Source organism: Leucopleurus acutus, assembly GCF_964270905.1.
Source record: "Leucopleurus acutus genome assembly, chromosome: X".
In the NCBI taxonomy this organism is placed as follows: domain Eukaryota; kingdom Metazoa; phylum Chordata; class Mammalia; order Artiodactyla; family Delphinidae; genus Leucopleurus; species Leucopleurus acutus.
Window position 1 is genome coordinate 106,674,531 of NC_139148.1, and position 12,525 is coordinate 106,687,055.

The window sequence follows — 12,525 nt, forward strand, 5'->3', positions numbered from 1 at the left end:
TGAGAGCCCCTGGTTTTGTTTTTATGCTTTGGTTAAAAATTAACAGAATAAAAACATGCTTAGACATTTGTGTTTTAGATTAATGTTTTTGTGTTATATAATTTTAAATGTTTGGTAATATGCTACGATATGTTGCTTTGGGAAAGCATCTTAATTACATTTAATGCTAATATAGTTTTGTAATGAGTTAACCAAGCCTTTCTTTTAGAAAATATGGCAAAATTTAGAAACTCCATCTACATTTCTAAGGAAGATTTTAAATAATTGCTTATCTTTTTGTCATAGGGAGTCAGAAACACATTTTTCTTCTGACACAGATTTTGAAGACATTGAAGGAAAAAACCAAAAGCAAGGCAAAGGAAAAGTATGTATAGAATATGTGTCTTTATTTTGGTTCTTACGGTCATAAATATACATATATGAATAAATATAATTATATACTATATATAGTTGTTTTAGTTATGTCTCAGATGTTGTTGTCTTTTAAAAATGCTTTTTTCCCCTGACTGGTATGGCAAGCCTTTGAACACTTCTACTACTATAAAGTTGAAATTAATACGTCATTGTTTCTAGTAGTTTATTTTATAAAGCATAGTATGCTAAGCAAAATGTGGTACTCTGTTGGCTTTATTTTTATTTGTACATGAGTAGTCCAATGTAAAGCAAATCAGTAAATTTCTTATTCTAAAGTACCCTAAAAATGTAACCTACAAGCGTTTAAGTCTAATGGGTTACTGTTGACAGTGACTCTTTATAAGTAATGTCAAGGATAAAAACTAACAAAGTTCTGAGTCAATAGAATGCAAGTTTAGAGTATGAGTGGGTAGCCTGAGAGGTGTGGGTAACTTAGTGAATGGTTAAATCATTTTGCTATTTTGGAAAGTACATTTGACTCCGTGCATGTGTAAATACATTGTGCAAAAGATGACTTGCTTTTGTTCAGCATTTTCTTTGCCAAAATGAATTTTGGATTTATATTTTCTCATGACACATTTACTTTTTTTTTCTCTTTTTTTTTTTGATGATTCTCTTATTTTTATTGGGGTATAGTTGTTTTACAATGTTGTGTTAGTTTCTACTGTACAGCGAAGTGGAGTTCCCTGTGTATACAGCAGGTTCTTAGTAGTTATCTGTTTTATACATATGTGTATATATGTCAATCCACATTTACTTTTAAAAAGTCGAAATAATGCAGAAATGTACAATGAGCAAAGTAAAAATTTCCCATTTTAAATATGTAAACATTTTTGATGAACATACACATGTATATATACACCTGTATATAAAAATGCACATAGAATTTTACTTAAATGGAATCATACTGTGCAAACTGTTTCATTTGCTTTTAAAACTTAATGACATGTTGTCAGCAGCTTTCCTATCAGTGAATTTTTCCTGTCTGTAATTTTTAATGGTGTCATAGGATCCCATTTTATGTATGGAACATAATTTATTTAACTAGTCCTTGGAATATCTTTTTAGAGTGCACATAATCCATGTGTTTCATAATTTCGTATGCATTCTTAGTCCCTTAAAAAGTGGTAGTTTGGCGGAGGGGAGAGAATGTGAATGAATACAAATGTTAACTCATGACTATCCAAAGACAGCCATGATTCTAGTGGGTAGTATATGCTTATTCATTAGAAAACCACTTTTCCTTGTTCTGCAGTCATTTTTCAAAACCGAAACCCTGCTTTTGGCTTTAATTTGCAAGCTGGGATAAGACTTATAGTGGCATGTGAATAGAGTAGCCACTGTTGTGAGTGAGGTATTAGGCATCAGATCAATGATTTATTATAACAATAATAATGTTTTGACCCTATACTATGTATGTTCCATGCAGTGTGCTAATAATTTTACATGTTATCTAATTTAATATTTGAACAGCCCTGTAGATTAGAAAACTTAATTTTTATAGATAGGAAACTGAGGTCTAGAGAAGCTTAGTCATTAAGGATTTGAGCCCACATCTGTTGAAAGGTGGTATACTCTTAATCCACTATAGTATACTACCTCATAGTCTTTTTTTAAAAATAAATTTTATTTATTTATTTTTGGCTGTGTTGGGTCTTCATTGCTGTGCATGGACTTTCTCCAGTTGCGGCGAGCATGGGCTACTCTTTGTTGTGGTGCACGGGCATCGCAGTGGTTTCTCTTGTTGCAGAGCATGGGCTCTAGGCACGTGGCCTTCAGTAGTTGTGGCTCTTGGGCTCAGTAGTTGTGGCTTGTGGGCTCTAGAGTGCAGGCTCAGTAGTTGTGGTGCACGGGCTTAGTTGCTCCGCAGCATATGGAATCTTCCTGGACCAGGGATTGAACCCGTGTCCCCTGCATTGGCAGACGGATTCTTAGCCACTGCGCCACCAGGGAAGCCCCTGAAGTAGTTCCTAAGAGTAGGGTGGTTTTAGATTCTTGAAGAAGGAGAAAAGACCCTTTATGGAACAAAGTATAGAAACATACAGACTGTCAGTGGAAGTAAATTTGTAGATCTGGCTATAGATCAGGGATCTGCAAACTATGGCCTGTTTTTGTACTGCCCACGAGTTAAGAATGGTATTTACAGTTTTAAAGGATAGTGAAAATAAAGAATATGTGACAGAGACAGTATGTGGCCTGCAGAGCCTTAAAATATTTACTATCTGGTACTTTACAGAAAGTTTGCTGACTGTTGCTCTAGATCATAGAAATGGGTAGATCTAAAAGAGACCCTCGAAATCATCTATTCTAACCTGTAAAGATATTGATACAACTCTGGCATTTTAGAAATGAGGACTCTGAGTTGGGGAATGACTTTTTTTTAATAATAAGGTATAAATGCTGTTGGAGGTGTTTTATATCTGAGGCATGTAGGCAGCCTATTCACTGATTTATGAAGTCCCTCCACCCAATGTTAACTTTCTTATAAAGGGGCTTCATTTCCATAGTGTTCGTTAATTGAACTTTCATGATAAATAAGTGTTGGAGGGAAGGCCCAGAACAAGAAAGAGGTTGATATACCTATTCATACTGTTTAGAATTCCTTTGTCAATGCATTGCAGTGATTTATAAGACTAACAATAGACATCAAGTTAAAATGTTGAACTCATTACGAGTTACTTATTTCATAGAGTTTTGTTATTCTTGCTGCCCACTACAGTCTGCACCCTAAAGCACAATCCTATGAAGTAGGCACTTTTGTTTTTTTTTTTACTTTTATCCTCATTTTACAAGTTAGAAAATCTCTCTGAAGCACAGTGTGGTTAAGTAACTTGCCCAAGATCACTCAGCTAACAGGAATAGAAATTTGGGACTTAGGCAGTCTGTCAGTCTACAGAGACTGTGCTCCTAACTGCAGTGTCACATGAGGTATATGGTAGTATAAGTTAAAAAAATTGATACCACAAAGAGCCTGTCACAACCATATCATTTTATTATGACGCATGTGTATGGCAGTCCCCTTTAGGTCAGGTTTAAGTGTTTTATAATTATGCACGCTATCAGCTGCTCCTGCTGTAGCTTTATTTTGAACTCTCAAGGATAAGGATATAACTTAAGCAACTTGTATTTTTATGCAGACTTGTAAAAAAGGCAAAAAAGGCCCAGGAGAAAAGGGCAAAGGTGGAAATGGAGGAGGAAAACCTCCTTCTGGTCCAAACCGAATGAATGGTCATCACCAGCAGAATGGAGTGGAAAACATGATGTTGTTTGAAGTTGTTAAAATGGGCAAGAGTGCTATGCAGGTAATGTTTATTGTGTTCTTCCTGGTTCATTTGTACATTTTGAACTTAAGTGAATTATATAAAATATATCCCTGATTTTTCTAATTGTGTTTAAAAATTTTCTAATACTGTGTATTAGAAAAAAGCAACAAACTAGTCAGAAAACAAGGGATCTGTCTATTCAGACATAAGACCTTTAAGCTGTGTCTTGAGTCATTTTCTGCTGCATTATTTTCTTTTAATGGCATATAATAAAAAATATGTCAAAAAATATGCTGATGTAAACCCTGACTGTGACATTTCAATTTCCTTTGAGTTTATATAGTGGCTGTTAAAACATGAAGTTCTTTGCACATACAGAATTCTTGGCTGAGTGACCTAATGTAATCACTGTCCACTTTAGTGAATTCTTTTGATCACTGTTGTCTATTACAAATTTTATTACTTGTGCTGTTTCTTACCAGAGGAGTACAGAGTTGGAGTCATATTCATGTTAAATCATCCTAAATTTGTTTCTTCATAATTTTATGACAGTAGAAGCATTTCAGCTTTACACTGGAGGCTAAACCCATATGGTTTTTAAAAATTGAATCAACACTATACTCAATATACACGCTTAATGAAATTATTATTTAATTTATAAAAGCTATAGGGAATAGTTTTTTTCCTTCATGGAATTAACTTTCATCTACAAAAGGTGCACATGGATGGTTTAGGGAAGGCTAGTCATTAAACTTTGTTATTAATGAATAACTGAAATGTAAATCTTGATTATAAATATGCATTTATCTAAATATGGTTTTGTAAATAAATTTTAAAATATCAATTGGAACTAATAAGGCACATTTTTTACACGTAAAATGAAAAAGAATTGTTAGCTTTTGAACTATCACCAATTGTATAGTGCAACGTATTTTCTTAAATTCGAATTCACTGTCACTTATCCTTATATGGTTAGCTTTCATAGGGTTGTGATTAGGATGTGGATTTTATTTCTTGTTTAATGTTTTAAATGATTATTTTGTGTACACATTTGAAAGAAATAATGTCTTATTATATTCCTGTGCTATGGTTTATTTAGTCATTTCCTAATTTAAAAAATTATCCTCCTCTCTGGTTACCATTTTGGGTTAATTTTATTGAAGGGATAAATTATCTCTGTTAAATTGTATACCATTTCATTACTTTCCTTTTTATATTTATATTATACTTTTCTCTATAATATTTTGTTCTAAGTGGTTAAATGCATTATTTTTTTTCTAATATCTTATCATTTTTGTTAACATCAGAAATCTCAACTTATATCTGCAGCTAATTAGGCTATTCTATTTTTGTCTAGTCTGTAGGGTTTTTTTTTTTAACTTTTTGGCTCATCAGAATTTTTTAATAGAAAATGTGAGGGCTTAGCTTTATATTTCTTTTTGTTAATGGTATCTCAGTGTTTAAAGAGTGAACATTTTTCTTATTTTTGTGTTGCTTATGGTTTGTCATATGTTAAGATTGTACCTCTATGCCATTTGTTTTTCTATTTCTAAGTGTGATTTCCCGCTTAAAAGCAGTATATCCACAGTATCTCTCCATTGATTTCCCTGAATCATCTCTCCACCTCCAGTTTGTTTTGTGTACTCCCACTTGTGTTATCTTTCTAACACCAAATTTGATCAAGGAAGTCTCCTGTTTACAAACTTCTAAGAGTTCTTCCTTATCTAAAAGTTCCAGCCCAGATTTCCTTATGGCATACTTGCTGTTCTCTAGCTGCCATATGTTCTCTGCCCCTAGACCTTTCTTTTTGTTTTTCTTACTGCCTGGAATAGTCTTATTTTTCTCCCTTCCATATCACAGGATTGACTAATTCAAATGTCACTCTTTTTTGGGGAAACATTTTTGGACTCTTATCTCCTTGAATGTATTTCTTATTCTTCTCTTTCCAGTATAGCACTTAGTATATTGTATTATAGTTATGCACATGTCTGTATTTGCTTCTAGATTGTTAATTCCTTGATTGGGGACTGTGTATTACTCATTTTTTTGTATCCCCAGGATATCCCTATTTCGGTGATTATGAGTGAGAGTGAATAAGTACAAGACTCACTGTTGGTTTTAAAATAGTTCTTAAATTTTAAGAAAGAAGAAATCATGCATGTGCCCCTAGTTCTATTAGATAATAGATGTTGAATTTTATTGAATGAGTTTTTAGTATATTATTTGATGATTAAAAATTTTAAATATATTTCATTGTGATAGCTTATATTAGTTTTACTATTTGTATTTATTACAGCAGCCTTATGTAAACTCTAGTATAAACTCTTCTTGATCTTCAAGAATAACTTTTTGATGTGATGTGATTTTTTTGTAAGATTTCATTAAATATTTTTGTATCTTTATTGATGAGAATAGCCCTTGTTCTAGTTATCTATTGCTGCATAACAAACCACCCCAAACTCAGTGATGTAAAAGAACAACCATTTTATTATGCTTAGTGATTCTGTGGATCTAGAATTCAGACAGAGGTAAATAGGGATGTCTCTTCTGTGCTTCCATCCATGATGGCTGGGGTCTTAGCTGAGATAGCTTGAATGCCTGGAGGTGACAAAAGCAGTTATGGACTATAATAATCTGGAGACTTCTTTATTCATGTTTGGTACCTAGTCAGTAGTGATTTGAAGGCTGGGCTCAGCTGGAACTGTTACCTGGAGTACCTACAAATGGTCCTTCCACGTGGCTTTGGCTTCTTACAGTATGGCTTCTGAGTTTGGAGAGACTATCCTGAGAGGAAGTATCTAGTTCTGTAGTGCTGCAAGAACCCAATGCAGAAGTTGAATAGCCTTCTATGACCTAATCTTGGAAGCATCATTTCTGCTGCACTCTGTTCTGGAGAAGGGGACATAGACCTCACTTCTTTTTGGGGAGCAATGTCAAACAACTTGGGGCCATGTTTTAAAACTCCCATATCACATAATATATTCTCTTGATACTGCCCATATCATATTTGGGGATCATCTTAGAAACATTTCTTTCATAAATTGAGTTGGTTCACATACACAAGCTGCTATAAAATATAGAAAAGGACTGAAATCTAGAAATTAAGCAACATTTTAGAATATGTCCAGTAAATCTCTATGAGCCAGGTTATTCTTAAATAATATTTTCTTTTTCTTTTCTTTTTCATGTGATCATATTATCTTTTTTGTACATCAAATTGTACATATTTTATTCATTCAGTTCATACCCAAATTCCGTATTTATTGGTATATAACTTAAAACATTTTCCCTCCTGACTTTTCATTTTTTATATTAGCTGTAATTTATCATCTTAATTTTTAAAATTTTGTTTATTTAAAAATTTTTTTATCTGTTTTGTGGTTTCCTCTTTTGTCCATGAAGGAATAAAGTGCTGCTTTTATTTTTTAGTTCTGTTTTTTAAAAAATTGCTATATTGAAATATACTTCACAAACCATAAAATTCACCCTTTTAAAGTGTAAATTCAATGAATTTTAGTATTGGTACATTCACAGAGTTGTGCAGCCATCACCACAATCTAATTTTAGATTTTTTTCAATACCCCAGAAAGAAACCTCGTGCCCATTAGCAGTCACTTTCTCCTCACCTGCCCCCAAGTCTAGGCAACCATGAATCTACTTTCTATAAATTTGCCTATTCTGGACATTTCATATAAACGAGGTCATATAAATATATGGTCATTTTTGAGTGGCTTCTTTGACTTAGCGTGTTTTTAAGGTTCATCCATGGTGTGGCATGTATTATAACTTCATTCTTTTTTATTGCCAAGTAACATTCCATTGTATGGATATGCCATGCTTTATTTATCCATTCATCCCTTGATGTATCTGTGGTTTGTTTCCACTTTTTGGCTGTTGTGAATAATGCTGTTATGAGTATTATTGTACAAATTTTTGTTTGGACATACGTTTTCATTTCTCTTGGGTAATAAATACCTAGGAGTTGAGTTCCAGGGTCATTTAATTCTTTAGCTTTTTGAGGAGCTGCCAAACTGTTTTTACAAAGTGGCAGCACCATTTTACTTTTTTACGAGCAGTGTTTTAGCATTCCATTTCTCCAAATTCTTGTCAGCATTTATTATTGTCTGTACTTTTTATTATAGCCATCTTAGTGGGAGTGAAGTGGTATCTTATTGTGGTTTTGATTTCCATTTCCTTTGTGGCCAGTTACACTGAGCATCTTTGCATGTGCTAAGGGCCATTTGTATATCTTCTGTATAGAACTGTCTATCCCGATCCTTTGCCTATATTTTTAATTGGGTTATTTGGCTTTTTAAAATTATTGAATTGTAGTTCTTTATATTTTCTGGGCACAAGTTCCATATCAGATATATGATTTGCAAATATTTTCTCCCATTCTGTGGGTTGTCTTTTCACTTCCTTGATGGAGTCCTTTCAAGAATAAAGTCTTAATTTTGAATAAGTCAAATTTATTTTTTCTTTTGTCTCTTGTGCTTTTGGTCTAATATATAAGAAGGGTTTGCCTAACTCAATGGTTATGAAGATTTACTTCTGTGTTTCATAGGTTTAACTCTTACATTTAGGTATTTGATTGTGTATGATGTGAGAGAGGGTCCAGCTTCATTCTTTTGCATACAGATATCCAGTTGTCCCAGCACCATTTGTTGAAAAGACTAGTCTTTTGCTATTGAATTGGGTTGGCATCCTTGTCAAAAATCAAATGACCATCAATCTAAGGGTTTATTACTGGACTCTCAGTTTTATTCCATTAATCTACGTATCTGTCCTTATGCCAGTACTCTACTGTCTTGATTACTGTAGCTTTGTAGTAGGCTTTAATATCATGAAGTGTGAGTCCTTCAACTTTGTTCTTTTTTCAAGACTGTTGACTATTCTGGATACCTTGCATTACCCTAAGAATTTTAGGATCAACTTTTCAATTTCTGCTAAGAAACCAGCTGGGATTTTGATAGGGGTTGCATTGAGTCTGTAGCTCAATTTGGGAGGGTACTGTCATCTAACAATATTAAGTCTCCAGATCCATGAACTATCCTACTTTCTTTTGATGCTTATTTCTTATTAATATGGGACTATTAGTGCTCACTACAATATTTTAGTCAAATATCAGTATTTTCTAAGGTTATCTATAATATCTATATAGATATCTATATAGATATCCCTATATAGTGATATCTATAATATCACTAAGAAATTTCAGTTTATAGAATTGGGTCCCATATTTAGTTTTTAGATTCCTTTTAATGCAAAAATGAGGAAGATGGATCATTTATGTACAATCAGGTGATTAATTTACTGAATTTGATTCCATTTTATTGTTTAAATTTAACTTTAAATTTTAGTATACAAGTGTATGTATTTATTGAAATAATGTGATACCACTTAATGTTGAATCTTAACGACTTTAATCTGACTTAATTAACTCTTAGAACGTTAGAAAAAGCTAATGGTTCTTTTCCCCCTCTGCTGTAGTCGGTGGTAGATGATTGGATAGAGTCATACAAGCATGACCGAGATATAGCACTTCTTGACCTCATCAACTTTTTTATTCAGTGTTCAGGCTGTAAAGGTAAGATATTTATTTTGGAAGCAGAATGTTCTCAAATGTTCTCTTCTTTTTTGTTTCACCTAAAGATTATTAGCACTTCATGTGGAAACTAATGCCACGATACTGAGTTATTTGCATTATAACCATACAAAATGTATGTAAGGAAAAAAGAGCAAAGAACAAAGAGAGAAAGTCTGTTGAGACTGTTATATTCATATGTGAAAGTTAACTAAAAACTTGGCAATTTATAATTGTTATGTTACTTTATTAGATATATTTCCCACTTTCAGCATCTGGTTTTAGGAGCAAAGAAATGGATTAAGAATGGAGGAGGAAGATAATGAAGAGATACAGGTTCAAGTGGCAGGGAATTGTAGAGTGTAGGGAGTTAAAAAGTGCCCTGAATAACAGTAAGTAAGTAAGTAAGTAGGTAAGTAAGTAACTAAGTAAGTAAGTAAACTAAGGAATTGGTGACATTTACAGGTTTTTTTCCCTAAAAGGTAGAGAAACTGGAGTGGGGAGCGGGGTCTTTTTTAAAGTGTTTATACTTTATTTTAAAAGATTTTGAAGTAAGAGTAGGGAAAATATAAAATGTCTTCCCTGAGACAAAAACATGTAGTACACACATTTGGCCAGGGAGACAAAATTGTGTAAGTTGGGGAGTCATACATCCTGATCTGGATCAGTAAATGAGTTAGTCAAGATCATGGGCAGGTTTTGATTTATTCTGTGTCTCCCTAATACTTGGCCCATCCTTGAAATTCTAGAAGATGCACAGGCTAATAAATGTTACAGAGTTTTCCAAGGGTATTACATTTTTTTAATGAAAATGGCACCAAAAACATGGGCATTAGAAGTTAGGAGGAGGGAAGATTGCCTAAAAGTAGATCTAAAGAATTAAGGTGCTAAAGAATGACTGATTTAATAAACAAATCTGAAAAGAGATCCCAGAAAACAATTTACTTATGTCTACTCCTTTAATTCTACAAAACGTCTTTAAACATCCTGTCATTGGAATTGGAAAACAAGTAACATTTTAAGAACTGATGCATTTTATGAGGTCGATCACAACTTTCAGTGCAGTCTACATATTAAATGTTATATATGTGAGACCTGATAGACAAATTTATTAACTTATTGGGTCTATGGTCTTCATAATGCCATTAATATGGCCATTTTTTAGAAATTTTAATGTCTTTAGAGTGCAGAGTTGCCTAGTTTACTTCTTAGCTAAAGGTAGCTGTAAATCAGTATTAGAAAATTCTACTGAATCTGCTCAGAGGAAGTGTTGTAGTAATGACAGTATGATGAACCAGATTAACTCTTTAGAAAATGAGATATGTTGATATTATTTTTTTTTTGTCTATGTCCATCCCATCTTTCTGGAGTAGAAGGGTACAAGTACCTGTTTGTGGTGTTATGTAATCAAGGGCAATGTCCTTTCTCCTTAGATTCTTTGAAAATGGAAGGTTGATTGCAGAACAAGTGAACAGGTGCCAGAAATAATTTAATGATTTGAAATTCTAATTTTTATATTCAGTCTTACCTATTATACCATAGTTTGATCAGTTTTAGTTTCCTAACTAGGCTTCTGAATTGCAGTTTTAAAACAAAGCCGTAGTCAGAGCATTTCCCTTTATCAGATACATTCCTTTTCTGGCATCACTGTATTTATAAATCAGGAGCTTGCCCATTAAACATTTGGATATACCTTGTCACAAACAAGGTTGTGAAAATTTTTAAAAATTGAAGGTGTTGAAAACTTAGGTAGATTTAAACACTGCTATAATATTTATTTTAGAAGCAAGGAAGCTCCATAAAGAGGAATTTACCATGTAATCAAAGTTAAGGTCATTAAGTACTTACAAAACATACTCAAAAATATTTTGGTAGAATTCTTTTATAAATGAATTAGAAACATGCTTAAGTGTATACAGTGTACCTTTTCCTGTGGATTTAGGACTGTTATTATGAGCATCAGTTATTTTACTGTAGTTATGCCTTCTGAAGTATTGAGGTATGTGGAGAGATGTTTGGCCCTACACTGAATGGCTCCAGACTGCTCTGTGGTTGGTGATTCTGTGGCCAGTTGTTTCCTTCTTTCTTTCCTGGTCAGCTGTCACTTTTCAGTTTACCAGTTTTTAAAGTAGTCTTGCTTCATGTCCCCCACACTTTTAAGGCAGTGGGAGCTGGCCTGATGTCCTGATGGCTCCTTTATACCTGCCTCAGGAGTTATTATATACATGGAGTTTGTGACAGCTATTTTGTTTTCTGCTTATATTTGGGTTTATGGCTGTTATATGGTCTATGAGATGAGAGGAGGAGCTTTAGAAGTTTGTCAAAATGTATGCAATATGTTTACTTTGAGATTTATTTATATATAAATGCTTATTTCGTAGAAATTATTTCAGGGATTGCGTTACTTGTCCTTCTCTAGCACTGCCACATTTACAGTACCTGGGTATAAAGTATGAAAAGGTTCTGGAGATACATCCATGGCTCTAGATATAAATTAAAAACCTCTCAAAAGGTTTTTGAGAATGTGCTTCTTTAGTCAGGGAAATCATGCTTTCTTTCAAATTTGTTAATATTTTTAAACAATCATTTGGTTTTTTAATGTGGTAAGTAAGGGCTCTTTCACAGTACCAGTAGAAATTGATCTCACCTGGGGCTGGGCAGCAAGATGTAGACTAATAATCTCATACAAATTATTTAACTTCTCTTTGCCTTAGCATCGGTTTCCTCATCTGTAAAGCCAGGATTATAGTACCTCCTATATAGGCTTGTTGCCAGGGCTGAAGTGGCTGGTGCATACGCGGCTCAATGGATGTTAGTTCCTATTCTACTCCTGCTGGTTTTGTTATGCTACTGGAAGGTCTTCAGATTGCATGCCCATAGAGAAGGGAGCTCACATAGCAGTTGTTCTTTTCAGATTTGGGGTTGGAAAGAGAGTATGATGTTCTATTGTTGTTTTTAAATTTATATGCACACACACATGTGCATGCATATATAAAATAGAGCTTGGTCAATTGAAATATATCTAACTTTTATAATAAATCTCATATTCCTGTACCAAGACATTCTTTTATTTTTAAATTAAAAAAATTTTTTTGTTTGGCTGTGCCGTGCTGCATGTAGGATCTTAGTTCCCCAACCAGGGATCGAACCTGTGCCCTCTGAATTGAGAGTGTGGAGTCCTAACCACTGGACTGCCAGGGAAGCCCCAAGACATTCTTTTAGATGTTACTATATTTATGGTATTCATAGTGATTAGACTGGCAA

General features: G+C 33.5%; 1 protein-coding gene across 5 annotated transcripts in view; it reads left to right on the forward strand.

Moving 5' to 3' along the window:
- STAG2 (STAG2 cohesin complex component) overlaps nt 1–12,525 on the forward strand; it is a 117,411-nt gene that overhangs the window by 44,355 nt on the left and 60,531 nt on the right. For all 5 annotated transcript variants that reach the window (XM_082865060.1, XM_082865064.1, XM_082865062.1 and 2 more), the window contains exons 3-5: nt 286–364; nt 3,552–3,716; nt 9,168–9,264. In XM_082865060.1, coding sequence (XP_082721186.1) covers nt 286–364; nt 3,552–3,716; nt 9,168–9,264 — 341 coding nt within the window. The remainder of the gene's footprint in view (nt 1–285; nt 365–3,551; nt 3,717–9,167; nt 9,265–12,525) is intronic.